Source organism: Ixodes scapularis, unplaced genomic scaffold (assembly GCF_016920785.2).
Source record: "Ixodes scapularis isolate PalLabHiFi unplaced genomic scaffold, ASM1692078v2 PGA_scaffold4__175_contigs__length_147842914, whole genome shotgun sequence".
Lineage (NCBI taxonomy): Eukaryota > Metazoa > Arthropoda > Arachnida > Ixodida > Ixodidae > Ixodes > Ixodes scapularis.
Genome location: NW_024609879.1, coordinates 120,390,519 through 120,418,511, shown reverse-complemented (window position 1 = coordinate 120,418,511; position 27,993 = coordinate 120,390,519). Strand labels below are relative to the sequence as shown.

The 27,993-nt window shown below is 41.0% G+C and overlaps 1 protein-coding gene across 1 annotated transcript; it reads left to right on the top strand.

Annotated features, from left to right (window-relative positions):
* Positions 1–152: 152 nt before the first annotated feature.
* On the top strand, positions 153–26,719 carry LOC120845284. The gene is made up of 8 exons (XM_040217118.1): positions 153–240; positions 3,536–3,639; positions 11,064–11,129; positions 11,221–11,363; positions 19,435–19,460; positions 22,127–22,238; positions 25,294–25,362; positions 26,674–26,719. Exons 1-8 carry the CDS (start codon positions 153–155, stop codon positions 26,717–26,719), a joined length of 654 nt encoding a protein of 217 aa, XP_040073052.1.
* Positions 26,720–27,993: the final 1,274 nt, after the last annotated feature.

The following is a 27,993-nucleotide window of genomic DNA, read 5'->3' as shown; positions in this document are numbered from 1 at the left end:
GGTTTCTTGATTGTGTAAGGTTACAAGTTGTTGGGGTGACGCCATATATCACATGTAAAAACAGTTGCCACCTTCCGGTTTGGATTAATTTAAAAAGGTGCTCGTGCATTATTAGATATTTCCTGTCTTTCCGCGATTCTAACAGTTCAAAAATGAGGGTTGTTATCGTCGCGCTGATTTCAGCATCATTTATCGTTTGTACGTCTGCTAAGGTTAAGACGACAAAGAAAAAACCTTCAGGTATGTAATTCCATTAGAATACCTATTGCTAACTTCGCAATCATCAAGGAAAGTTCTGGGAATGTAGGTACAAGCGCCGCACGCTCTCGCCTTTTCTGCATAAAAGGTTCGAAGTAAATAATCAAAAATAAGTAGTCGTTCAACGCGAGTGAAAGATGCCATTTGTTTCAGGCTTTTGCTTTAAAACAGTCGCTGCTGCACGCGCCGGTTCGTGCAGCGCGTGTAACTACACTCGCAACGTGCACTTTGGTTCTTGGGTAATTTAGCAAACTTGAACTATATATTTGTAGATTCGAACAGTGTGTTCACTCTTGAGTAATAACGCTTCGTGGTAAATCAAACAGTCGAGTTTCTAACACTAACACCTCTTCGCCATATTTGAACTCAACCTGTCGTGCTGTATTGCGCTGTACAAATTTAACGAATCCCGGCAGAAAAAGAATACTCGGAAAGGAAGCCCTGATATAGCATTAAAAAAGAACCAAACGCTTGAATGAAGCGCTAAGTTTCTTAGCCAAGTACCAGCAGATATTTTAACCTGGGAATTTGATAGTCTCATTTCAATTTCAACTTGAGTGTTTTTGGTGGTCACATTGTGCATCCACTGAAGCGCCAAATAACTAGCACAAAAAGTACATATCAAATACGAAACGAGCTATATGAGCATATTCGTACTCTATTGATTTATGTGTCAATTGATGTTAAAATTTCTTTGAACCATTCTAGTAATAGAGGGCAGCAATTCCACGAAAGGCACTTCTTGCCTTACCGTATACGTACAGTGCAGTAGTCAAGATAAAAGTCCCTGCCCAGGCAGGGCAATTTTCGGGAAGAATTTAGGTTTCTGTCTAGAAATGTAGGGCCCCCCGAAACCCGAAGAAATCAAGGTAGAGTCAAGCTTAATTTATATAACCAGAGTTTGGCATTGTTGCCATAATTGACCGTATAAATGCCAAAGTTAGGCGTCACGGCTGCGTGGTCCAGACGTGTTCGCACCCTTTTTAGCGCCACAAATACATCTGTACTTTCTGATCGGAGAGCGGAGGGGGGGGGGGGGGGGGGCGGGGGGGGGCGGGGGGGCGGGGTGGGGGGGGGGGGGTCTATGGCCGAGTGGGCGCGTTTAATAGCAACAATGACTTCTGGTACACGTAACTCAAGCTCCAGTGCACCGAGTCTGGAGACAGTGCACAAGGAGCAAAGAAAGCAAAGTAAGCATATTTCCGGTTTGCAACTAAATTCCGGTGCTGAGAGAAAAAGAATGGCGGGAGAACTTGCGTCGGCTGTGGCGTGGGCCTAGAGACTGCTCGCCTTCATTACTGAAAAGTGCTCAATATAAGACGAATAGCGTGTTCGGATTTCGTTGCCACCTCAGACACGTTCGGGGAACGTCTTGGAGCACATTTTTTGTTGATCTGCTAATTAGCCACGTAATTATTTCACTTGGCGCCGTATTTTGATCGCGGCTGCACGAAAACTGGTTAAATAGTGACGATAGTCCTGTCCGTGCTGAACTGAACAAGGCAAAATAGGAATATAACTTTGCTCCGCGGCTCGTCACTCAAGCAGAACATGATTCCGACTAATGTTTGGTTAGCGTAGTTAAATAGGAGTGCATATCCGAATATTAGACGTTAGCTGACGCTCGCTTCGGCCGACAACACCTTGATCGCCAAGCGCGCCCGAATTCCCATATGTATACGCATACATTTTCTAGGAATCCGTAAATAAGTGCAAGAACAATCATATGACCGTGTAAATGTGTCAGAGCCGTCGGCGTAGACACACCCAGTCTTATATTTTGCGTCTTTTGGCGGCATTTTGTAATCTTATCATAACAGTACCGGCCTTTGCACCGCCCTGCGATGAACTCAGTCGCTTTGGATCACCGTGAACAGCAGCGCAGTTGTCTAGACTCACTACGATTTTTCTCTAACGGCCTTGTTGAGACTTATTGAATATTGGCGTCAAATTAAAGTGAACGTGCTGGGCGTCGACTGGTTCTATTTTATTTGGACTCCATCTGCCACAGGGTAGAAAGCGGGAACAGTGTAGAAGCAGCTGAAGAGCCGCTCGTTTTTGCCATTTAGTTGACTCTCGGAGAACTCTTACTCCAGTTGCTACGTCTGGAGCTGAGGGAGCTGCTACGGAACGCACCCAGTGTGTTGGCGCACCGAACCTCCGAGCAGGAGGAGCGAGAGCACGCGCTGCAGGTCCCAAGGACCGTATTCATTCAATGAGGGCTTTGAGGGTTGTGGTGAAGGAGCACTGATTTGAGGTGTTCGCGACGCTGTACAAGCTAGGTGCAGCGTATTCGGCGACGCGGTCGGCCATCTGCTCGAGGCGGTCAAAGGACAGACGTTCTAACAAGAACCGGCATGGGCTTTAGCACAAGAAGCCTACCGCGTCAACCAAGAAGGCGAAGCTTCTCTTGATGTCGCAGCTTATCGCAACAACGGCAAGGCGATACCTGTTGGTACCACCAGACATTCGGCAACAGGGTACGCAAGGGTGAACAAAAATGCCGGTGGCAGGAAAACGCCCGGCCCGTCACTAGAGGCGACAAGTGATCAAGCCCCGACAAGAAGCCGTTTGTTTTTCATCACAGAACGAACTTAAGGCCGCCGCTTCTTGCTCAACATCGGAGCGGAAATATCTGTCCTTCCTCCAATAATAGCAAAAAGACGACGCACGCAGACCGGGTCCCACCTCATTTTGGCAAGCGGATGCAACGTTCCAACACTCGGAATACACTCGGTAACCCAGCACTTGCGATCACGCCGAGTCTTTCGAGGGATTTTCGTCAGCCGATGTGACATACCCACTCTTGGCTTCTGATTTCCTTTCCCACTTTGATTTGGATGTCAGCATGCACCACCATCGCCTAATTGACAACAGAACTCGCCTAGCTGTCAATGGAGCGTTTGCCAACTTAACGTCATTTGGCCTTCGAAACATCCTTAATAATAGTAATAATGCTTTTTTTCCTTATTGCCCACAAATATCAATGAAGCCCTTTGTGTGGTGCATACCGTTGAACCCATATTTAAAAACGTATCTGCTCATCTTTATCCTTCTAAAGATACAAATACGCTGTAAATACTAGTTTTATTTATTATATTGTAGAAGAACGCAAGTTGATTGTAGTTGAATGGTGTTCGTTTTCAAAGGCGAATCTACGTTCTCTACAAAAGGACGTTTAGACCGAATGTTACTTTCTCACCAATTTCATTTTTGTATTCATAAAATGTGACAGGCTACATCATGTTTTTAGTATTATTTTTTTTTTAACTTACAGATGCTCCGGTTGTAACACTTGACTACTTGTTGTATGAACCGGATGGAGAAACCGCCATGTGGATATCCGAGTTTAACTCATCGCTGGACAAAGTTTACCAAACCGTAATATACTTTGCATTATTATCTCTCAAATTAAAAAAAAAAAAATGGTGTATCTTTTAGCACTTATACGACTGTGTGACAAAAACTTAATGTACTGAATCAGTCGCGAGCTCTGCTACTTTTCTTTTACGCTTGTATTGCTATGTTGTGCATGCTTAGTTTCGTCTCCAACGGGGCAGTACAATACGGTCTGATTTATAATTTGAGAGAAAACACTGTTTTGAAGAATCTCTCAAATCAAAGAAATGGCAAACAGCATGTCCATATATTTTCTTTTGCGCTCAATTCTTTTAATTCATCAAGCGGAAATCGACAGCTCCTCGTTATTAAAGATCGCATGTTTGATCTTCCATTTTCTTTTTACCGTAGTTATCGGCCTGCAGTTTTCACAGACTCTATATATAGGAAATAATGTACAAAATAAACTTAGAACTTTATTCAGATTTTAATACTTGTCGAAAACTGAAGTCCACGCGATTTTTCGATTATGGATGGCGAGGTTTAGCAAACTGCTTAGTTTGGTCAACGATTTTTCAAATAGATTTCTCAGACATTTTTGGAGTCAGAGATTTTCTCCGACTCCAAAAACTGAATATTGTAACCTCAAAAGAAAACACTGGCGTGCATTTGAATAAACAACCAATTTTCTAAATATTGCAAGTTGATAAGCAATTATCTGAAGAACCGATTATTTTTTTTATTTCTTCCGCCTTACTCTTTATTATCCTTAGAAGTTAGCACGATATTTTGTTATCAGCAAGCAATATAAAGAAATATACCATTTTTTGAATCCTACGTTTATAGACAGTTCCATTAGGGTCATAGCAGAGAGGGTAAAAAGAGAAAAAAAAATGCCCCCCACCTCTCGCCCGCATGTCGTCTGCTCCGCGGAGTGGGCAGTACCTAGCATCCGGCTGGCGTACAAACTCTGTTTAAAATCGCGTCATTTTGAGAATTTCAAGCGCAGATGCGCAGGTATTGGTATGCTAGTTATTGTGTAATACTATGCTAGATAAAAAAAGACTAACAGAGTCCGATTGCGCTGTTACCTGCGTGCAAAAAAAAAAAAAAAAAATAGAGAAAATTGTGTCAGACTGGCCGGTCTCTCCGGCGGAAAGTGAATCCGGTGGCTGTACCTTTTTTTACTATACAAAGTTTGTACTGGTGTAGGCCTTTAGCGACCATGAGTGGATGTCTGAAATAATAAATAAAAACGTGCTCTCCTGCCGCAATACACGTAGTTGAAGGTAGTACTGCCGGCTGACTCAACTGTTATTTAAGTAACGGAAAAAAAGATATGTCAGCTGATCATTTACCGAAGTAGAACAACAGAGAGCTCTAGGCTGATTTTAGAATAGTCATAACTATTCTAAGAACGCGAACCACTTCACAACGGCAGCCACGAGCGAGAGTTTGATGTTCCCTACAGCCCGCCGATACAGCCCAAAGATGGAGAATGGCAACCTCCCGTTTTGTCGTCTGCTAGCGGAGTCGGGCGCCTGCCCTCTCTCTCGTTTTACCTTGCCGAACCCGTTGAATTTCCCGGATGTATGGAGAGGGCGCTGCTGTTGAACAAAATGGTGCCGCCCAGAGAGCGCTAAATGGAATGCTTTATAGCTTGGTACTCCTGAAACATATAAATTTAATGTCAGTCTTATAACAAGTTCCATGCATACACCGAACTCTCCCCTTATATTACCCCTTACAGTTTTGTTCAACCCCTACATTTTTGTTATCCACTTACATTTTTGTTAGTATAAGTTATCCCCTTATATTTTAGGGGCGAAGCTCCTTAGGGGCTAGTCATGTCCGTACGTCCGTCCGCCGTCGGGTCACAAGCACGCGAGCACGTGCTCCCGTGCCCGTGTAGGGCAAAAAAAAAAAAAAAAACCGCATCTTCACGTGGTGAATGATGTTGATTGGGGCGAAGCTCTGGTGGTGCTTGTGTGCGTAGACGGTGAGCCGCAGAATGCAGAGCCTTTCATTCGTTTTCATCCATGTCAGAAAGAAAATGTGCGGTATGGAAGGTGGTTATATACGCACTTGAGCATTTGACCGCAGCGTGACATGGATGAAAACGAACGAAAGGCTCGGCATGCTGCGGCTCAGCGTCTACGCAGACAAGCACCACCAGAGCTTCGCCCCAATCAACATCATTCACCACGTGGAGATGCGGTTTTCTTCTTTTTTTTTTTTCAATGTATGCCACAGCAGTTATTCCTTCAGAGCCCGTATTAGGTATTTAACCAAACAAAGATGTATTACTGAGCCCCTGGTACTTTTATGCACGCCATCTTAGGAGATTCAACATATACTAGATGTCATGATAAAACAAAGACCTCCGCCTTGACTTAACAAAATTAACAGTTTAATCAGATTCATCTCGCATGTGGGAGACATCCTCAGTGAGTGCCAACAGGGACACGAGTGAGAGCCCAGCAACCCAACCCTATTTCAGAAAATCCACGTACACATATTTAAGTGCGGAGGTTAACACTGCAAGCCGATTGGTCGCCTCAGATGTACCACGATTCCAAGCATTTCCGGGGACCCCACCTTTGCTCCCCTCTCAAGATATCTGCATTGTCAAAATCAAAGCTATGTCCTGTGGTCGAGCAATGGTCAACCAGCTCGGTATTTGACGTTGTGGCATGCGTCGCCCTTAGCATGTCCCTTTTATGTCCTTTGAAGCAGGTGCTTCGCTTGCGGTCGGTTTCCCAGATGTACGATGCGTCATAGTTCCGACCACTAAACTTGAATGGGCACCCCTTTCTGAGATTCGGGAGGTAATCATGGCGTATTACACCTGAAACTGCGGTGGAAGAAATCGGAAGAACTTTCAGTAGAAGGAACAGACACAGAGAACGTCTCAGGTGAGACGTTCTCTGTGTCTGTTCCTTCTACTGAAAGTTCTTCCGATTTCTTCCACCGCAGTCTCAGGTGTAATACGACATATTTAGCTACCACCAGCTCGCCTGCACACTCACCGTCTTTTCACTAATTCGGGAGGTGTTTCGTCCTTCGGTTTGAAAAGGAGGTTCTGTAGCCTAACATGCGGCTTGAAGGTTGTCCTGGCATCTAAGGGCAGGAGGGCGCGGTGTATCGACTTGGACGCCCTCTTTACATTCGGAGTTGTTACAACACCCGTTTGAACGTCTTTTCCTCTTTAGGGATGGTTCGGTGCGTCTGTTTACGTATGTTATCAATCAACCCTCGCGGATAATTACGTTTATTGAGAGATCCGACAATGACAGAGTCCTCAGCCGTGGGTAGTTCTGGATTCGAGGTAATATGTTCCGAACGATAAAGAAGCGTTCTTTCAAATGCTATTTTATGCTCTGTGGGGTGGTGAAAGTTAAAATTTAGAAAATTGTCGGTGTCACAGGGCTTACGGAAGACAGCGGTTTCTATCTGCTCTGTGCTCCTAAGACTTACATTCCCATCTAGGAACGGTAGTGCGTAGTTATTTTCTAACTCGCACGTGAACTGGATTGCCGGATCCACGCTATTCAAGGTCAGGTGAAAGTCGCCAACATTGTCTTCATTTAAAATCACAAAGGTGTCATCAACACACCGTTTATAAATCTTCACTGTGCATGCAGTCAACTTAAGGGCAAATTCAATTTGTTCCATTCCGAGATTGGCCATAGTAACTGTTAATTCTTTAAATCAACTCGGTGCATTCGTTTAGCATGTCCAGTCCCGGCTTTTGAAACAGTTTTGCACTAGAGATTATGAACAAAATAAAACGGCAAAGTGGTTAATTGGGCTAGTTGGTTCAGGTTGCAATTAGAAAAAAAAAATAAAAACCAAGAATAAGGGGGCATGACGTACAAATCGAACAAAACAAGGCGCTCCTTGTATCGTTCAATTGAGTTGGTATCGCTTTTTTTTGTGCTTTTTTAAAACCTTGAAAATAATAGGTTTTAATTTATCTTCGCTTAAAAAACGTTATTTTATTTAGATTCACTCAAAATGTAAAAAAATGTATTTTTTTATTCCTCACACACCCTTACACAATTTTTGAAATGTACTTCTAAAATAATATTTGACAGTGTTCTCCTAAAAGATTTTACACCCAGAATATCTTCAAAAAAGGATATAATTTATATTTTTTTCAAATGTATCATCATTACGATATGTAAAATATAAAGAACCCAAACGCTTGCAATACTTGTTTGATACGAGTGACGACTCTTTTCATTCCCACTTTGAGCTCTGAAATATTTTATACTATAACACGACACCAAGCTCCTAGATTAAACTTAAACATGCCAGCTTAGCAGCGAAAAATGATAAGAGAAAACCTGCTGCCAGGAATTGGACCCAAGGCATGAGAAAGCCCGAAGCGCCGCGAACTCTCGGACCTAGGTTTCCACCGGGTAGCTTGCGTTTCTCGCACGCAGTGGCCGTGCTGTTAACAGGAAACATTTTCAGTTAGAAGCAATACCAGTCATGCTATCGCAGTATTTGAGTAGGTGGTGTTGGCGGACCACTGCAAATACCGTGCTCGATAAATGTTAAGGCCGCCAACAGATGAATCGTTTTTGAAATGCTTTGCGCTTCTTCTGGGCCTAAATTCAAACTACTTGAAGTTTTGACAATCTCAACCGAGCCTGGGTAGGTATGATGTGCGAAGAACTGCTGCGGCGAGCTATTATACTTTGAGCAGCCGGCAAAACGGAGGGAGGCTGAAGGGGAGGAGATTTGGAGAGCAAGCACATGGGGACGGCAGGATAGTGGGTAGATTCAAAGGCTAGCTACTTTTGTTTCGTTTCTTTGCTCACTGTCCAAACACGGTCGAAGGCGAGACACTGCGCAAGAGGGTCTAGAACATTTCGGTACGGGACGTTTCGGGACCGGACGTTTCGGTGTATACAGTTCGGTACGCGGTCGTTTCGGAACGCGGCCGTTTCGGTACGCGGCTGTTTCGGTACCGTGGTCATTCCGGTGCTGCGCATCTCGATGAATGAATCTTTGAGTCAAGTTTGTGTTGAAAGCGTTTCGTTTTAAAGCAAATGTAGTCCTTGAAAACGACGATGGATTAGTTGTTAGATTGGTAGAAGGCAGGTACCTTTTTACAGAATTGATTAAGCCGATGTAAGATGCATTGTTTACTCATATTTAAGCAGCAGGTGTAGCGAGCTTATACGAATATATGTTTTAGAAATGCAGGAGATCTAAAGCTGTTTTATATGCCGACGACTTCAATTTCACGATTTTGATAGGTCGGAAAACCCGCGAGTTTAACACCCAGTATGACCGTGGGAAAAATATGTGTTCTCCCCTCATTTGAGAGCTCGAGCTTTCTAAGTTTAAAGGTTGATCATTTTCCGGGCAATAACTACTGAAATAATTCACTAAAACATGCACAGTTGGTATTAAATTTAACTCATTTTCATTGGTATTACTAAAATGAACCGAATGTTGTGAAAGTAGCATATGCTTGAACCGTTTTCTCGCCGCTTGTCGTATTTGACCCCATCGAATAAAAGATTGAGTCCTCCTCGTTTGCTCGGTGAAAAGGAAGCCACCACCGAAGACCTAGCCCCGACGTGCAGACAGGCAATGACGGACAGGGAAATTAATCCTTCTATATTGTCACGAATGAAGGTGACGCGAAGATGAACAGTGAACTTAAAATGTAGGCTTACTCTGCGAACTTGTGCCAGACGAAATAAAGAACGAGCGTCCAGGCAGCAGAAAAGCGGGAGGGAATTTGGCGGCGTAACAGTAAGTGAGAGCGAGTCTGACTCGACAAAGTCGAGGGCCTCTCCTTATCTTAGTGTGCGTCGGCGTCGGCATCGCGAAACTTCGGCCCAGAGGGCTCGAGAATCGAGCGTTTGGGGTGAGAATGAACAGGCACTTTCGAGAACAAGAAGCTAGGGCGAAATGATAAAAGCATAAAAGCTATGTCCCGAATAAGAATAAACGCGAATCTTCTAGAGTACCGTGACCTGCCGCTGCTTGCTCGGCCCTGCGTGCGGAAAAGGGGGCTGGGGGAAAGGGAGGCTTTGGGAGCCGGATGCAGACGGAACGCTGTATTCAGGGTATACATGGAGATATTAGGAAGTTTTAGGGAACCATTTTTGCACATCCGATACGGTCCGATGCGCCCTCCGGTTCGAACTGCGCACATGCAAGTCTTTGTGGCAGCGCCTGCGCAGTTCGTACCTGAAGACCCATTGGACCATATGGGATGTGCAAAAACGGTTCCCTAAAACTCCCTATGAACTAGATAGGTCAGCAGGGCTGGTCAAGGTCAGCGGTTCCCTTTGACTATACCCTATACTGAAATGACCGGTACTGAAATGACCACGTGCCAAATTGAACGCGCACCGCAAACACCATGTACGGAAACAACCGTGTACCGAAACGACCGCGTACCGAAACGTTCGCACCGAATTGTCCGGTACCCAAATGTTGGGTATCGAAACGTCCGGTTTTCTGCGCAAAAAGCAGGTGACGCTTTTGTTCGTTTTGATTCGAGAAGGACAACGAGTAAATGCAAAAACCAGATAGCTTTCGGGGCTACCCACAAACGCCTCTCATCAGATCTCGGCGTTGTGGCGTCTGCGCGGGCCATTATCTACTCCTCTTTCTCAGTTTTTCTTCGTCTAGGTTATAATACGGATAATCGACTTACGGTGTTATGTCTAAAGATAACTGTACTTTTTATAGGCAAACACGTTTTATATTTAATCTATTTATTTTGTACTTGACTATCGTTTAGACACCTGCAGATGTAACTACAGTCACTAACTGTGGTACCAACATCAAAAATAAGAAACAACGCCTTAAAAGAAAATGCCACAATGCAAAAAAAAAATGGCACCACACTCGCCGTGAAAACAAAGTGGAAAATATAAATATATCAATTGAACGCCTTTGGGGAAGATAAGATTAATACAACCTCTGGGAATTAATCCTGGAAGTTTGTAGAATGTGGATCACTCAGATGACATCTATTTTAACACATGTCGTAGGTGAAAGGTGATCGTATGCAGGAAGGTGCTTCAAACTAGATTGTGTTTGAATGCCCCCGAGGATGATTTGTTTCAATCTGCAAAAGCGGATGAAAAGTAGTTATACTGAAAAGCATCCCTGGTAAAAAAAAAAAATTGTTACATTGCTGAATTGTGTTTTCTTCTTGTTGGTCGGCTAGGGTCGGGTGCAACATTGTCTTATGGAGCTATTTCGTTTCAGTGGTAGGTTAAGGGATGGAAAAATGTTAGCATAAAGGCCCTTTGCATGGCCACGTGCGGCAGGCTAGATAGAGTATAAAGCTCTTGCATGCAAGACCTCCTTTCCTATACAATGTAAGGAAATACCGACGAAACATAACAGCACGATTTTAATCACCTATGCATTCCAACGTTTTGTTAGTCAATAATCAGTCAATATATATGAAATTCCATTTGCAGGCAAGTCGGTGGCTAAGGAAAGAAATATATTACAATTTAAAACTTCAAACTGGGAATATAGCTCAGGTAGGCTATATTAGAGGCATAATATTTTTTTTCGAAACTTACTGGATAGAAGTTTTTATAATAGTTACATTTTAAATTTATTCTCAACTAGGTCGACGAATATACGTCGTCAAAAGTAGACGATCTGAGAAAAAAGGGCAAAGAAGTGAATCCCTTCGACGCTTTGCATTACGTAATAAAAGAAGCAAAGGAATTAACTGACAACCCCTCTGACATTCTCTGCCTTGTCACAAAGTAAGTACAAGAGTAAATTAATGAACCTTTCAGAACCGGAGAGAACCCACCCCTTGGGCACGAAATGGTGATGTGTAGACACTTTGTTTTTGTAAATTGAAGAGCCTACTTAAATTTCATATTCTGTTATCCAACTTGGCCAATGTATTCTAGTGTATTAATAAGTACACTACTAAGCAGCAGTCTTGTACACGTTACTAAAAAAAGGTAATCGATTGCAATTACTATTACTCTTGGATAAAAAGTATTCGATTAGATTACTTGATTACTCGACGACAAAAGTAATTTGACATTACTTAAAGAAGTAATCGTTACTTTTCCGATTACTTTATTGTGTGAAACACATCTTTAGCGCTCATAGATATGAACTACTTCCAACCTATGTTCCACATTTGCACAAGTATTGAAGAAGAAAAACTGGCTCCCTCTTAGTGGTCGGTGCACCTTCACAATGCGGACACAAGCATAAAATTCGTTTGAAGACGTTTAATGATTTTGGGCGCTTGCCAATGTGTGTGTGTGTGGGGGGGGGGGGGGGGGGAGCGGAGGGGGTTCTAGATCTTCTTAAGCTTGAGCAAGGGTTGTCGCTCAAAATTGGCGTCGCTCATTTTATTATTCACATGTGGATGAGCTCGCATGTTATACAAAATATCAGCAGCTCCAGGATTTGAAACGGATCATGCGTAGTATCCATTAGCGGAAGAGATCGCCCCGACCACTTCTCAACTCGAAACATTGCTTGTCACAAAGACCACGTAGGGGAAATAGGGAAATATTTCAACTGCCTTTGTTATATTTTGCATCCGCTTTAGGCATTCTTCGGTTCTGGTTCTCGTACGGGCTGCGAGTAGGTACCCTAAGCAGGATTTTTTTTTATTTTTTTTTATTTCTGTGTGTGTGTGCGTGAGGGGGCTAGTTTGGAGGAAGGACTCACAAAGCTACATTCTGCTCCTCAAACTTCGCCCTGAATGGCCTTTGTCAAGCACTCTGGCTTCCCTGGCGCTTCCCACTCCCAGTACCAGCTCGAAAAAAAAAAAGAAAACAACGAACTTTGCACAGAAACTGTACATAGAAAGAGATTGACCTCGTTTCCTATAGCTCCGGAAATATCCTTTTCTTCCGTTCGAAAAAAAAAAGCAAATTTTATTTTTGTCATTTCATAAAAAAGAAACGTGTGGCCGGGGGGGGGGGTCCCGTGGACAAATTGTAACGGTTACATGTAATTTTATTACTTCAAAAAGTAATCAGATTACTCTTACGATTACTGCCTAATAAAAGTAATCAACTGATTACAAAATTACTCCAAAAAGTAATCGATTACAAGTGATTTGATTAATTGTAATGCGTACGGTACAAGTCTGCTAAGCAATCACTGATATTTGGTATTTTTAGTTATATGATGGGTAAATCTATAGTGAAATGATCTTGTTTAGTGAAATAAAAAAACAACATAAGCGTAAACTAGCCATGACGTCTTTTCTTCACTTGTGTTTTAATTGCTTACTTGAGAACTATTTGGCTTAATCACTTTCATAAATGTGGCAAGGCGTGTTGTAAATGCTTTACCAAACCATGTATCCAGGTGTTTTCGTTGCAGTTCAGGCACGGTTTTCGGCTCAAATTTTTAATAACAAAATTATATGTTCTAGGAGTATTCTTGAAATGAAAAACAGGGCAAACGTAAAGCATGGCCCATTTTTTTTATTGAATTATTGACCTTTGCAGTGGCCGAGACAAAAACTGACATTACCCACGGGGATTGCATGTTTGACCTTCCGCTATTTTTTTCAATGCTCAAATTAAAGCAGTATGACTCGTTCGTGGCACTCTCACTGTAAATTTATTTAGCTTTAAGTAATTAAAAAATTTTTATGTATTGAAATAATGTTTAGAAAATGTCCAATCGTGTCCCTTTGATGATTTTCAGCACAGCGTAGCGAGGTTTTCCGTGTGACGTATTTAATATATTTTATCCATTTTAAGATCGCCAGAAAACTCAAATATTGATATTTTAAATTGATACAAATTCAATATTATATAAACAAAATATAATTTGTCACATACATTTGAATTAACGACGTTACAGAAATCTTATAAATTAAAATATATTTCCTCAAAAAAATTTTTTATGTCCTACCATTTTATGGGGAGCAAGTTATATTAGTGTTGTATAACAAAACAAAATTATATGATATAATATTTTTGGTTATATAACTACAATTAGCGCTTGAATCCAGTAAGATATGTTTTATAAAAAGGCAAGCTTCACGGAGGAGTAAAATACTGTTAACTCTCTATTACGCGTAACTTTACTTATTTTGAGAGATTCGTGTAATTTAAGTATTCTCATTAGGTAGTTAACTACACCTTACCAGAACCTTGCGTAGAATAGCATCTTGGCGAGGATGCAGTAACAATGAACACTTGACAAGATTCAAGCTTTAATCACGATCATACAAACAAAATATATTTTTATTTATATTTGCATACAAACCAAAATCATACCTTGCGGTCAAAAACTCAAAGCAAGTATTTTTTTTAGATACTGTCGGGCCATGGGCATTCAGAAAGTCATATACTAGATTTAACATACAGGATGGTTATATATTTGTTAACCTAGATGTAAGCAACTATTTGAAGGCATGTCTTATGCGTCGCATATTGAAGACTGAAGATACACATTTGAAGGAAAAAAAAAACACTTTCAGAAGGCATGTCCTGGTGTTTCCGAATTCAAAAATGTAAAAAAAATTCAATTTGATAAAAAATCAAACACAAAACATTACAACCAACAAAATTCATTGCTGGATATATACATGGTCCATAGCACAGAACATATGTTTAGATGTGAATAAAAAAAGTCGATGCGCATTTTCAAATGTAGACACGTTAATAAGTCTAACAATATCTCCAGATAGTTTTTGTCTAGTCATTTATAGTTTAACAAGAACAAAAAAGAGTATGTAAACACATCATTACTGGAAAACGAATTCTGAGGACACCTAAGCACTTCTTATGAGTTGTGAATGTGAAAGCATGAACATCGTTCTTCTGCTCTTTTATTTTGTCTGCGGCAGTAGCGAAACGTGGCCGTCCACTGGCGTGGACGGCCACGTTTCGCTACTGCCGAGCTTCCGGCCGACGGCCGAGCGCGCGCTCCCGTGAAGCGGCCGCGCAGCGCTGAGCTGGGTCGTGCAGCCTCTCCGGAGTCTGCCTGAGCAGGCTCTGCTGGCTCTGCGGCAGTGTTGTACACGTCTCAAAAAAAAGGAACGAAAGCTCGTTCCTCGTTCCTTCTGATTTTTGGAGCGCGTTCCCGTTACAAGTTACATTTGTGAGAAAGGAACTCGTTCCCGCCACAGTTTAAGAAATGGCACGTATCGTTACATATACGTTACATTTGTATTTTGCTAATTACTATATCTAGTTTAATCAAGCAGAGATTTTTTCGTTTTTTTTATTTATCGCATTAGTAGTCAACATACGAGTTTGTATGTCGTTATGGAAGGGCAACAGGAGAAGAAAACAAGCGGAAGCAGGGTTTTATTTGTTGATATATTCAAGTTAAAAATCTCAGCTTTTAACCACATTCATGTTTGTAGTCGACGATTCAGACGAGCCGATTGTACTTTTACCCAACATTGTACGAGCGTTCTACAGCAACCTCACACGTTTCAGTTGAGCAAAGTCCCTTTTTCGAACTTAACAACAGTTGCTTCTCGATGTTGCTGTCCGCAAGACGAGCAAGTCGAGGAGAGGGCAGGGCTTTTGGAAGGTCAGTCTTAAAAACTAAAAATACTCCTTTGCAAGGTTGGCTTTGTTGTTCATTTTGAAGGGGGGGGGGGGGGGGGAGGGGGGGGGGGACAAGAGAAGAAATAATTTTTTTTGTGTGTACCTTATAAGCGACCAATGTTCGGGACAGAAACGTACGTTCGATGTCTGGCAGTCTGTGATCTTGTTGTAACTGTAGGTCTTGTTATGGAAGTTCACAAGTGGCTGTAGTCGGCCTTAGATTTCTGGGTGTATGAGGATTCGTGGAACCAAAGAAAGTAGCTGAGCTTGAAACAACCCTCTTTCTTTGTCTTTTCCTACGACTAAAAACCTTGCTTTTCATACCGCGATTTCGGGAACTCAAAAATGAATCAATGTCCACCAGCTCTCCTGCACCCGAAACTATTAGCAAGCGAGGAACACACAAAATAATCCACAAGATTAGTAGCCAAAAAGGTAACGAGATCCTGCACTTCGTAAAGATATTGTTTTTGTACTTTCGAAATTTCCGTGTTCGAAACAAAATAAAAATTACCCCACTGGACGAAAAAAAAAAGGAACGCCGTTACTCTTTCCGTTCCAGTAAAAATGTAACGCGTTCCCGTTCCAGTTCCAGCGAGGCAAAATGGAACGGCGGCGTTCCTTCGTTCCTCCTAAATGGAACGCGTTCCAGGAACGCCGTTCCTTGGAACGCCGTTCCGTACAACACTGCTCTGCGGCCAGCCACTCTCTCTTACTGGCGGCCGGGCCGCTGCGCCGTCATGGAGGGGACTTCTATATGGGGTAACGTTCCTTGGAACTACGCCGCGCGGCAGCCAATGCGAGCCTCGTTCCTTGAAACTGGGATGCGCGCCAGCCAATGGAACCCTATCCATCAAATCGCTGCTACAGACGACAGGCCTCGCTCCATTGCGACAGTCGAGTTTAGGCTCCGTTTGGCGCGGCTTCAAAATGTGATAACGTCGGTTCGCTACATGAGACCGTTAAGGCTTTCGCATTAATATGATTGTAATGATTTAGAATAATTTTAATGAGCCGAAATTTTGGTAAGAGGTTTAAAATAAACACCAGGATCTATTTTTTGCTGAGCATGAAAAATCCAAAACAGAAGCTTTAGGCGCGCTATTTTTCTTCTAGATCCCCAATGGCTCAGGCCCGCACTCGCGTAACATTTTATTAACCCAGGAAGTCGATCTGTAGTCAGATTGTAAGAAACATGCAGCCTGTGTTCGCGCTCTCTCAAGTTAGTTAATGTCGATCTTAGTAAAGGGTCCCAAACAACGGAGGCATACTCGAGTGTCCACCGTATCAAAGTTTTGTATGTTGTTAGCCTTAATCCTCAGTTTTCCCGTTTCAACCCGCGTAATATGCGCTACGCGGTTGCACAGATATTTATAATGTGAGATTACCATTTCAAATCTTGAGTTGTTGTTACTTCTACACCCTGAAAAAAGGGGGTGTAGACGTTGCACCCCTTGTCATATATACGACCCCCAAAACCTCAGTTCGACGTACAGCGCGCTGACGTCGAACTGACTGATGACGCTGCGATAGGATATATTAAACAGTTAAAGTACGTATCAAAGCCTACAGGAAAAATACACACAGGTTTCGCAGTCGAGCCTAAAAAACCCCGATAACTTTTTTTTGCATTCAGTCATACTTACATTAACTGTTTTAATGAGTTGTACAACTCGGCTATCAAACCGCTCGTGAAATTTGGTGGCGTCGGTACAACGTCAGTGCGCTCTACATCCAACTGAAGTTTTGGGGTGTTGTATATGTGGCAAGGGGTGTAAGGTCTACATACCCTTTTTTTTAGAGTGTAAATGCTTTAAGGTTTCTACTTCGGTCAGTTCTAAATGTCCAATTTGAAAATAAAAAGCGGATACGTTCTTTTTATTAATGATGTGAATGTACTATGACTTGCTGACGTTAAGTTTCTTTCGCAAATAAAGGCACCACTGGCTAATCTCATCCAGACATTGATTTAACGCTACATGATTGTCAGACGCTCTGATTGGTGACTAAATGAAACGGTCATCTGCGAATAAGTTAATGTCTATTGGAGGTTTAATAATTCTGGCTATGTCATTGATATAAAGAAACTAATGGTTTTAACACAGACCCTTGTTGTACCCCTTACGTCACTTTTAAGGAGCCTGATGAGGCTCATCGAATTCTAACTGTCTGTGATTTCTTTTTGAAGTACGCTTCGATCCAACTGGTGATATTTTTATTTGTTCCTATATGTTTTAATTTTGTTACTAACTTTTTATGCCAAACGCGATCCAGTGCCTTCTAAAAATCAATAATTATAACATCAATTTGTGTTTTAGAGGTCATTGCAGAACTAAATTCCTGGAATGTTTCTACCAGTTCGGTTGTCATTGATAAACCCGACCTAAGCCGAGCAGTTTTGAACAAAATAATGTAGTTTTAAAATGCAGTTTTAACATGTAGTTTAAAAGTGTAGATTTTATAATGTAGTTTTTTTTTCAAATCGATCTCATGTTTGCTAGATTTTTCAAACGTTCGTTCACTCAAATGTAAATAGCAAATTTCATTTAAAACATATATTAAACTTGTATTTAATAAAAAATAGAATATTGAGCTTTCCGGTGATGTCAAAGTTATTAAAGTGTCTTGAAAAGGTCCCACTTAAAAAATGCCACACGTTAAAAACTATCAAAAAGACAGAACCATGTTTTGGTCCCTAGTGTTGGAAGTCAAATGTGTGACTACTTGCAGTATTTTATCTCCAAAAAATACTGCACTAGGACTATTCAGTGCCAATCTCAAAAAAAATTTCTTACGTTTACTGAATTAGGAAAGAGTTGTTTGCTTTTTATTAATTCTTCATTTTTGAAAAAAAAAACATTTTTTTTAATTAGTAAGAAATATTAAGCATAAGCTACACTCGCAAGTGCAAGTGTAGCGTGTGCTACACTTGCTCTAGCAGTACAATAGAGTATATTATAAACTATATCTTAAAGTCTCATTGGTTTTATCATGTGTTTAATGTTTATATCATGCAAAATTGCATATATTTGTGTGCACCTCCCTGCGATGAGCACACCAATTAGAAACTACAATCGCGGGCTGGCAACAACTATGTTGACGCTTATGTTGAAAAAGTAGTCAAAAAGACTCATAGATGTTCGTTGAGCTAAAAGTCTAATGGCGAATTCCAGTGGTCGCTTTGAAGCGCGTCGAGATTGACGTTTCTGGAACGCGCCTATTTAACTGGGCGATCGGGACCGATACCGGCGTGTTTCACTCCTCCTTGTTGGATCAGCTTCCGATCCAGATCTCGGTCCGTGTCCGAGATAAGGTCGCTCCGTCGATTTTGGCAGATTCGACCGGAAGCTAACCTGGCCACCTCTCGGCGCGCACACGCGACTTCCTTTCTCGCCGGGCATCTTGCCTCGGAAGAATTTTTATGGACCGCTGTTAACCTCCGGGCAGCCCCCCGAGACTGAGACTGAGGTTGGTCTGACTGCGTTTATTGCATCTCGGCAGCCGGACGAAGAGCCTCGAGCGGCTAGGTTTATTTATTTTTATTAGTTCAATCATCGTAGTACGCGCCGCTGACGCAGCAGATTAAACAGTGACGCCCTCGCTGGCGTCGTTAAGCGAGACCAACAAAACGACAACATAGAACCTCTCGCGAAGTGCCGCCCGCTTTACTGATGCCGCTGCTTGATGACAGTTCGTCGTCAACTTGCTTGAGCAGCTCCTCCAGCAGCAGTGGCTAGAGTAACAGCGACGACGAAGCTTGCTTGTATATCCCGCATGAATTCGACTGCCTTTTCGGACCTCCGGAGAAGAGGCCGAGAATTAAAACGTACTTGCACACAGTACACAAGTGTTCCCATGAAAAGGCAAGTGGGCTACGTTGATGCACATCGCTTATCAACACGCATCTTTTACACCATAATTAGCGTCTCTCATGCGTTGTACACCTGTTGTTAGTGCCGCGATTGTGAAAACATCTGCTTCAAGATCCGGGACCGCGGGAAGGCGATTCAAAGGAAGGTGAATGACGGGAATGCATCCCCCGATCCCGGAGGAGTGGTCATGTTCCAATGGGGATCTGGAGGCGAAGCGACTCCGTTGTGATCGCGTGCTCTAAATCGGATGCGGTCCACTGATCTCGACGTGCTCCAAAACGCCCAGTGGAACTCGCCATAGAACAAAAACAAGTTAAAAATGTACCTGGCTCCAGCGCATTACGAGTTATCTATTAAGAGTAGGCTTTATTTTGGAGAATGGAGGTAAATACCACTTTGTGCTTTTTCAGAACACCGCTGACAATTTACAAAGGCGGTAAGTATATTAAACGTATCTAACTGTGGCTAATTTCTGACACGTATATCTCATTGAAGTCAAGTTGAATCATATGAGGTGCAGATATTGTTTTTAAAACAATATTAAATATATTTAACATACATGTAATGACAGGGAAAACTCAAAGTAAAAAAGTACAAAAATAAATAGCATCACACAACTTGCGAGCTATATTACGCTATTCCAAACAATTTATTGTGGTCAGGGTGAACCGTTTTTTTTTTTTCAAAACAAGGATTTCTGTTAAATTACATTCTAAACTTTATTTTTGCGTTTGAGAATGATACATTTTTGTCAAGAAAGCAGGGAGAGGAAAGGTTGCACTTCTGAAACGTCAAGACGTTACGACTCTGTATTTGTCGGCTGCAGAACATTGTCGCCGAGTTCCGAAAATAGCGAAAGGTAATCTGCATTTACAATGCTCATACTTTAATAACTGTAACAAAATATGTCAGACAAGTAGCATATGGTATGTCTTATAACGTAAACTGTATATATAGACATTAGTACATTTATTTAATTTTTAAGATGATGACAACTTGCTAGATGATGACTGATTAGAGCATAACATTGTGAAATAGCTAATTGAGAAAGTCAGGCATTGTGGCTGAACTTTAAGGGGAACACTGGTCTTGGAGCTTTTTTCCTTATTTTGTGACCAAACTCAATGAAACTGCACAAGCTTGTTCAGCTTTCTGTGCTGATTTTATATATCTTGTAATTTCTTCAGTCAGTAGAATTGTCCTGAAGATAATTAAAACTTGCCTACCTTTGTTTGGAGGAATGATAATGGTTAAAAAACTGCTCAACAAATATCCTTTTTAACACATGGCCAGATACTGCCAGATACTTCAAAAATTTTCAGGAGGGATATCTCAGCATCTACAGCAGTCAGAATTATAACCTTTCTTGAAATGTGTTGCTGAATGTGTGAAGCATGCAATGTTGGAAGTGCTTTAAAGATAAACCTGTTATTAGTGATTTTACAACATATTGAAGTTGAGTGCTCAATGCCTGACTAACAAGGAATAAAACAAAAGATCAAATAGAAAATTTTCTAGACTTATATTAAAAAATCTTCTCTCAACATTTTATGCTTCACACATTCAGCAACACATTTCAAGAAAGGTTATAACTCTGACTGCTGTAGATGCTGAGATATATCTCCTGAAAATTTTTGAGGAGTCCAAAAATTGTGTTTGTGAAAACATTGTTTTTAGAGTCAACTTTAATGCACATTCAACCCGCATAGACATTATAAATTGATTTATCGCTGAAATATTCATCCACAAAATTAGCAGCCTGGTAGATTCAGAAGAACAACAGCCATCGCCGTTTTCAAAACAATGCAGTTTTATGAAGCTTTGTCTCCAAAGACCCATGTCCCCACTTAAGCCCTTTTGTTACAGGTAACACGCAGTTTTCATTGAGCGTGAGTTCGATAGCTGATTTTTCTGATTTGAGTTATGATCGATTAAATAGCAGCTCGAACCACACAGGCCGGTCGCCGCGTTGGCTATTCCTTTTATTGGCTTCTAACTGAAACATATCCTGAGCCCGTCGAAGCAGTTAGAATAGTTTTGTAATCACCTATTTTTAAGAAAGACACTCTGAGCGGCCGTTCAGCACCCTGCCCGCTGCACACAATTAGCGCGGACAAGTGTCCGTTTTCAATATTTGTGGGCAGCGATGTCATAAAGGTAGAAACCGAAACAACGTTCAGGGTTATACGCATCTCCAAAATTTACACAATACGCGCGTTGCGGCAAAAATGCGTGAAAGAAAAATTACCAAAACATAGCACTGGATTTTGAAGATCCGGTGCTCGTCAAGACTCCTACCCTTCATCAAAGCAGTACAGAACACCGTATTTAATTACAAAGAGGTGCACGACGCGTCTACCGCATGTTCCTCTAAGCATTAAGCGTTGAAAATAAAGTATGTCTGCTAGGTAGGTAACCACGAATTTATGTTACGCTGATAGTTCTAGCTTCGTCCTTCTGGCTGTACAAAAAATACAACGAAGAAAAATACTCTAGTTTGCGATGGGAAACGCAAGAACAAGCACATGTGGCAAAACGAACTCCCATTGTCGTGAAAGTTGTTCGCCAGGTGGCGCGACATTTGAAATCAAACTTTATTGCATGGAGTCTCTACCGGTATTTTTGCAGATATATATATTTTTTTCATTTCGATCTTGTTTGGAATTGATAGCATATAAATATTTGTCCACCAAAGTGTTAAAGAGTTTATATTTTTTTTCCGAGAATCTAACGCATGAAGCAATTGGTTCCAAATGAACCTTAGAGCCGCATTCGACTGATTCAAATTTCACGAGAGAGATGTTTGCGTACAACTTAGAATATAAAAACCCTGTTCTTCTGATGATTAGGTGGTTAATCTGCACTTATTGCTGTGTCTATTTTCGTTATTCTTCCTATAATTATGTAGTGCTGGTAGAGCCCATTTAAATGCACAGAAAAGAAGTCTATGAGGGTAAAATATAATATACCCATGAGATGGACACGTAAAATATCTTGTTTATGGTGAATGAATGAATAAAATAAAAATTCTCTTCGCAAACTATCATTAAAATAATATTTTATTTATTGCTTCTGTTTTTGTGTCTATACTCTATATTAAAGGTTTTGGTTTATATCATCCGTTGTGTAAGGATGTGGTACCACTTATTTTAACATACGACTCCAAGAACATCACTGCGACGGGCGAAAGCCTGGGTTTTTTAATTAGAGACACGTGAGTTGCCCCATTCATTACTCAATTTAGGTTAATTATTTTTTTATCAAACCTCTTCGGTTACTTTGTTTAAAATTTGGTACCAATCTTACGTACTTTTCGTAAAGATATTCGTTCTACTCTTTAAAAGTAAATATGTTGTTCTTAGAATATAACACTACACTCAGATTTATATCGATGTCAATTAAAATGTTACTAACTGGTATGAACGGTAGCAAACGTAAGAATTGTACGCAGCTGTTAGGTTTTGTATTGAAAAAAAAAAGTTCCGACAGTGTAGCATTGTGTGCCTGATCTAAGGCTGAAGTACACTGCCTTCTCGCATATCATTCGTTTAGAAATTCAGATAATCTAGAACTTTTACTTCGTCTGCTAAAGACGTCTGCTCTCTTCGCTGAATGCTCGTTCGTTGGCGGCAGTTGGCGTCGCTACCGCTTGCGTTATCTCTTGCCTCCCGTGCGAAGTAGCGCTGGTGCTTCGCGCGGGAGCGAAGCCACCGGCGAACCGGTGGCTTTGCTGCATTTTCATCGGAGCTAAGCCTTTTTTTTTCTTTACTTTTTCCTCAGGTAAATTCGCTCTTTGCAAATTTAACAAAAAAAGAAAAAGCACCGTCTGTGGGCAACGCTGCACAAAGTCGTAGCGCGATAGGTTAAGAAACTGAATTTTAAGTTCGATTTAAAGAGCCTGGCGGCTCCTTGAATCACCCAGTATAACAAATGCACTGCCACTTCGTCAAGCCGAGCTGACGACCTTGTGATCGAGTTCTTACCAAAAATGTTTTTTGAATAAGCCATAAAGATTTTAAGGAAAGAAAACTGTGAAAGCACGCTGATTTATCACTGCCAAAGAAAGAGAAGATGCTGCATTTATTGGGGAAGATAATAACGGCCTGTTGTAGTGTTGTCACTGTCTGCTCCTGACAGATTATTGCTGGGAAAGCAAAATTTTATCAAGAAAATAATACAGAGTCTTTCAGACAGGGTTAAGGAAGGCCGTTTAATGTCACGGGAAATTGACAATAGGAGTGTGTTCGCGTCACCACAGCGCACCAGCTCATTCAGAGCAGCAGATGGTGACGCTTGCGGCTTTCTTAGGCTATAAAATTTTGCATCACCCCCCTGTACGCGTAATCACCTGACCTGGCTGGTGAGAACCCCCGCGTGACAGTTGTATTTTAGAATTCGGACATGGTGAATGTCGAGGTAAAAAAAATCCTTAAGAGTTAACTGAGGACTTCTGAACGCGTATCCCGGAACTCAATAATCGTAGAGAGAAGAGCATCGCATTATTGTGCTAGACATGTGAAGAAGCACAAACTCTCCTAGTGATGCTCATGAACCGAGTTTTCTCCCCTCGGTAATAATACGGACTTCAAAACTGCCCCTCGAATATCACCACAATTTTCACGGTCACTATGTTAAAAGGTAGTTCTCGAAAGCCGAAACCCACACCCCAAAGTCACACAAAATGTATTAAATATGACACACTTGATGTACAGACAGCATTGCTATAAGCTGTCCTACTTGAGCACTAGCTGAAAAGGGTAAAAGTCTGCATGCTAAGCTTTGATGTGCTAAAAGATAAAAATGACTGCCTCAATGAGATACTAGGAAATATGGTAGTCTATGCCCACCTCTCTCCTAAATAAACTAGACGTACCCGGCATTGCTTGGGGGAAGAGCGTGTTGGTTTAAGTCATGGATGTAGAAAGAATAAAACAATTAAAACAGGGACAACACAACCACAAATATGTGGTTGTGTTGTCCCTGTTTTAATTGCTTTATTTTTTCTTCATCCATGAAGTACCCGGCCTGAATGCCGCTGGGCCCGCTCATATGTCTGCGCGCTGTATAACTATCGTGAACAGTATGAGGGGGAACGCCGGCGAGCGTGGTCTTCGATACACGCTGCACTGCCCCGAGGCTGATAAAACTATGAAAGAAGGTGGAGTACGAAAGCTGCGAAAGTAAGCGCATTGGAGTAAGCGCAGACTCACGTAGCCCTATCACAACTCTCCATTTTTATTAACTTCCAGGTTACGCAGCATGTATCGAGGTCACTGACATTTCGTGCTCGCGTCGTTAGAGGAGCCACGAGTAAGACAATTGGCTCCGCCTGGCTAATGTTTTTGCTCGATACACAAAGACATGTTACACGACGTTACTTAATCTTCGCTCAAAAAAATGTCACTTAATTTACTAACAAACTGATCCTTCTTGCAGTCAAGTTCACCAAGATTTATTGGAGGGTGATTATTTACATAAGGTATTAAGGAAGTTTGCGGAATATATATTCAGTTTGATTAGTAAGGATGTGTGGATTGTCGGTATGCGGAAATGGGCAACAGAACTTTATACCGATAATGTGTATAACATTGGTACCTATTCCTGATCCGTTTTCTTTGAATATAAAAGTTTGCATTACCCTATGTACCCATCTCATGAAACGCATATTATAAATTTAAAATCGCCACAACTTAAACACTACTTGAAAAAGGAAAAAACGAAGTCGAACTTTAACTCTTCAGTAAAGTCCTAATTAAATAAGATTAGGCAGTGATTATTTTCATTTCCATTTATGTTGATGTACTGCTAATCTTTCGTAAACCATAATGACGGCAATTAAAAAAATTATGTACTGTAAAGCTTTTTTTTTCGTGGCCCCTATTTTTCGCAAATCGATCACAGAGGACATAATCGTGGCAACTAAATTTCGCGAATTCCCGACGTCTACAATGAAACACTTAAGCAGCGAAATTTTCGCGTGCCCTTAAATTTCGCGATCTTTTTTAATTCGCAAATTTGCAAAAATTAAGGGTTCGTGAACTTTAAGGGTTATACAGTATTTTATGGGTCCTTCCAAGCAATACTTAACAATATACTTAAGGAACCTATTTAAAATGGTACAGATGAACTAGTCCAAAAGTGAAAAGAACATACAAACCTTTGTGATATAAAAATGCTTTCTATACACTCTGAAAGCCTGATGTAGTTAATAGACTACTACTTCTTTACACAATTTTTTTTATGCAGATTAAGTTTAGTTTTTTTTACAGCCTTAATATAAGTAACGTCTACACCTGGGTCGTTAAGACATCAGAAGAGGAAAGGAAACAGCGTTTTGAGTAAGTCTCAAACGGTGCTGTTGAAATCTGCTGCCTATTTATTTACTATGGGTTTCCGGAGAGTGTGCATTACAAAAAAAAGAAATTTTAATCAAACAATAAGTGTGTTATTACATCTCCCTCCTTTTTCACCTTAACTCGATAAAGTCATAAATTTAAGACCAGTTGATTTTCAGGAGATACTGAATAATAGAGAAACCAAAGAGCATGCTGCTTTCTTCAGGATATTTGATCTGACGCAAACCAAACTGAAGGTAACACTTTAGGATGGTCCTAACTGTTTCGGTAACGAAAATTTTCAAAGAAGTAAAGCGCACGTAATATTGTCATAGAAACGTAGTCCGCACATCAAACTAATCTACTGATGCGAAAAATGCACGTCGTTGCCAACAGCTCAAAAGCCTTGCATAGGAAATGTTTTCAATTCCTCAAAGACTCAACTTTTGTTATGTCTGGTGAAGGTCGAGAAGGCAGTTTATTATTAAAGTAAATAATAAATCACTTCTGGTCGTCTTATTTTGATTCTATAATTGATAAATAGGTTTTTATTTTTTTATATCTTAGTTCTCTGATATATGTCCACAGTCTTCGAATATCTCGAAATGCTTTCCTCTGCACAAATAACTAAACAATACTTAATTTAGATATTATACATGTTTAAACGCTGCATTTAGTTCCAATCTGAAATTAAATATTCACGTACACTATCTTGGCACGTCGGAAGTTCGCCGTCACGACGCCCCCCCAAAAAAAAACACAGTAAGGATTTTATTCGATTCCAGTTAGTGTTTACTGGAGCTAAGGATATCAAAATATTGTAGAGTCAGATTCGTTTATTTATATTTCGTATATGCTCGTCTCTTTATTCAATTTCACATAATTTCAAAAGTCTTGCTTTTAGAAATTGAGTGGACATAAAATATCTAATATTCAAATAAAGATATAGTGCTGGTTCTTGTCAGTGTGCCTAATTTGAAATTCCAATTTTCATTATACTTATATTTGAAGCCTCCTTTTTTTGTTTCGAAATATGTTCTGCAAGGCGTATAGTCATTATGTTATATTATTGTTAGTGCAGTATTGGTTAGCTCGGGTCGCTGTACAATAAGAATGTGGACTGTTCAGAGGAGTAAATATCCATTCTTTGAAAGAATATATCTATTCCGAAGATTAGTCAGCCCTAGAGTGACAGAGTAAAGGACTAGATTGGTTACTGAGGTAGGAGTGTTCGTTTATGGCATTTAATCTAACCGAAGCTATAGCACTCTTCGCAAATAATATTTATTATGGTCTGTTCTTGTGTATTTTCAGTAATTGTCAAATTCAACGTCAATTGAAAAAAGAAACAGTGATGTGACCGACTATAACACCCTTTTTGCAAACAAAGGTATGTAAAACAATTGTATATCTACTTCTTCCGCGAGTTTTCTACTAATTCAACAAAAAGTAACCATCAAAACTATAGAACAAAATAAATATGCTCACCATACATAACAGGGCTTGCTCATTAAATGTTTCAACCTCGCAAAGACATATGATAATTCATGACTATTCAGTTAAACCGGACCAGTTACATGAATTGAAGCATGTTTTACGTTTTCCCTGGGAACTAAGAAAATAAAAATATTTTTGCCTCTGAATCTTAGCGATACTTAGGAGACACAGATTGCGAAGATTGCTTTGAGCTAAGCTGAGTTAAGGTGAAACGTCCACTCTTTCACGGGATGACCTGACGTCATCATCATGTCACGGGATTGACATATAGTCAAGGTATGATGTCGGATAACGTAACATCAGTGACGTATGACGTAACTGCGCGATATCATGAGACATGGCATCATGACACCACGTCATGGTATAATGAGAATGGCCGCTACCTGACCAGGAACGTGATATCGTGACGTCGCGTCTCATGACATCGAACTCCTACATTTGATGTCACGTCATGGGGTAACGTGATGTGATAACACAATGCTACGTCACGCACCGCGCTTTCACGTGGTGCAACATTACTTGACATCATAACTTCTAATCATTACATGATGTCATTACATGGTGTCTATCTGACATGACGTGACGTCAGCAAAGTGATGTCACCTATGCTAGTCTTTCGTAATGACATGGTGCCACGTAAAGCGTTGATGCCTTGTGATGTGGCGCCAGCACGTCACGTCGTGATGTCACGTGACGTCAGCTTGTAACATGAATTTACGCCACGTGACCTCACATATCAACGTAACATTACAGTGGCACGTGACGTCATGTTACGTAACTTGAGCACCATCAGCTTACCTTAGCGCGACGGAATCCGCTAAATTAGCACGTGTATATCCCATGCTTTGGTCACATACACACATACACATGGACATTACACACCAATTCAATTCGCTTGATAAATTTATCGAGGAAAAAGCGTTTCACTTATTCCACTTTGGTTGCACTTCTGCGTTACGATTTTGAACACACTTAGTCTGAACATGGTTTCTGAAACGTATGATGTCACATTCTCAGAAATGCGTGTCTACTTACCCGCAAAACACTCAAAAAGACAAGCTTTGGGATCTATGAAATGAGCTCAGCGAATGGCGCCCGGGTACAACAAATAAAACAAACAAACAAAACTTGTCCCGA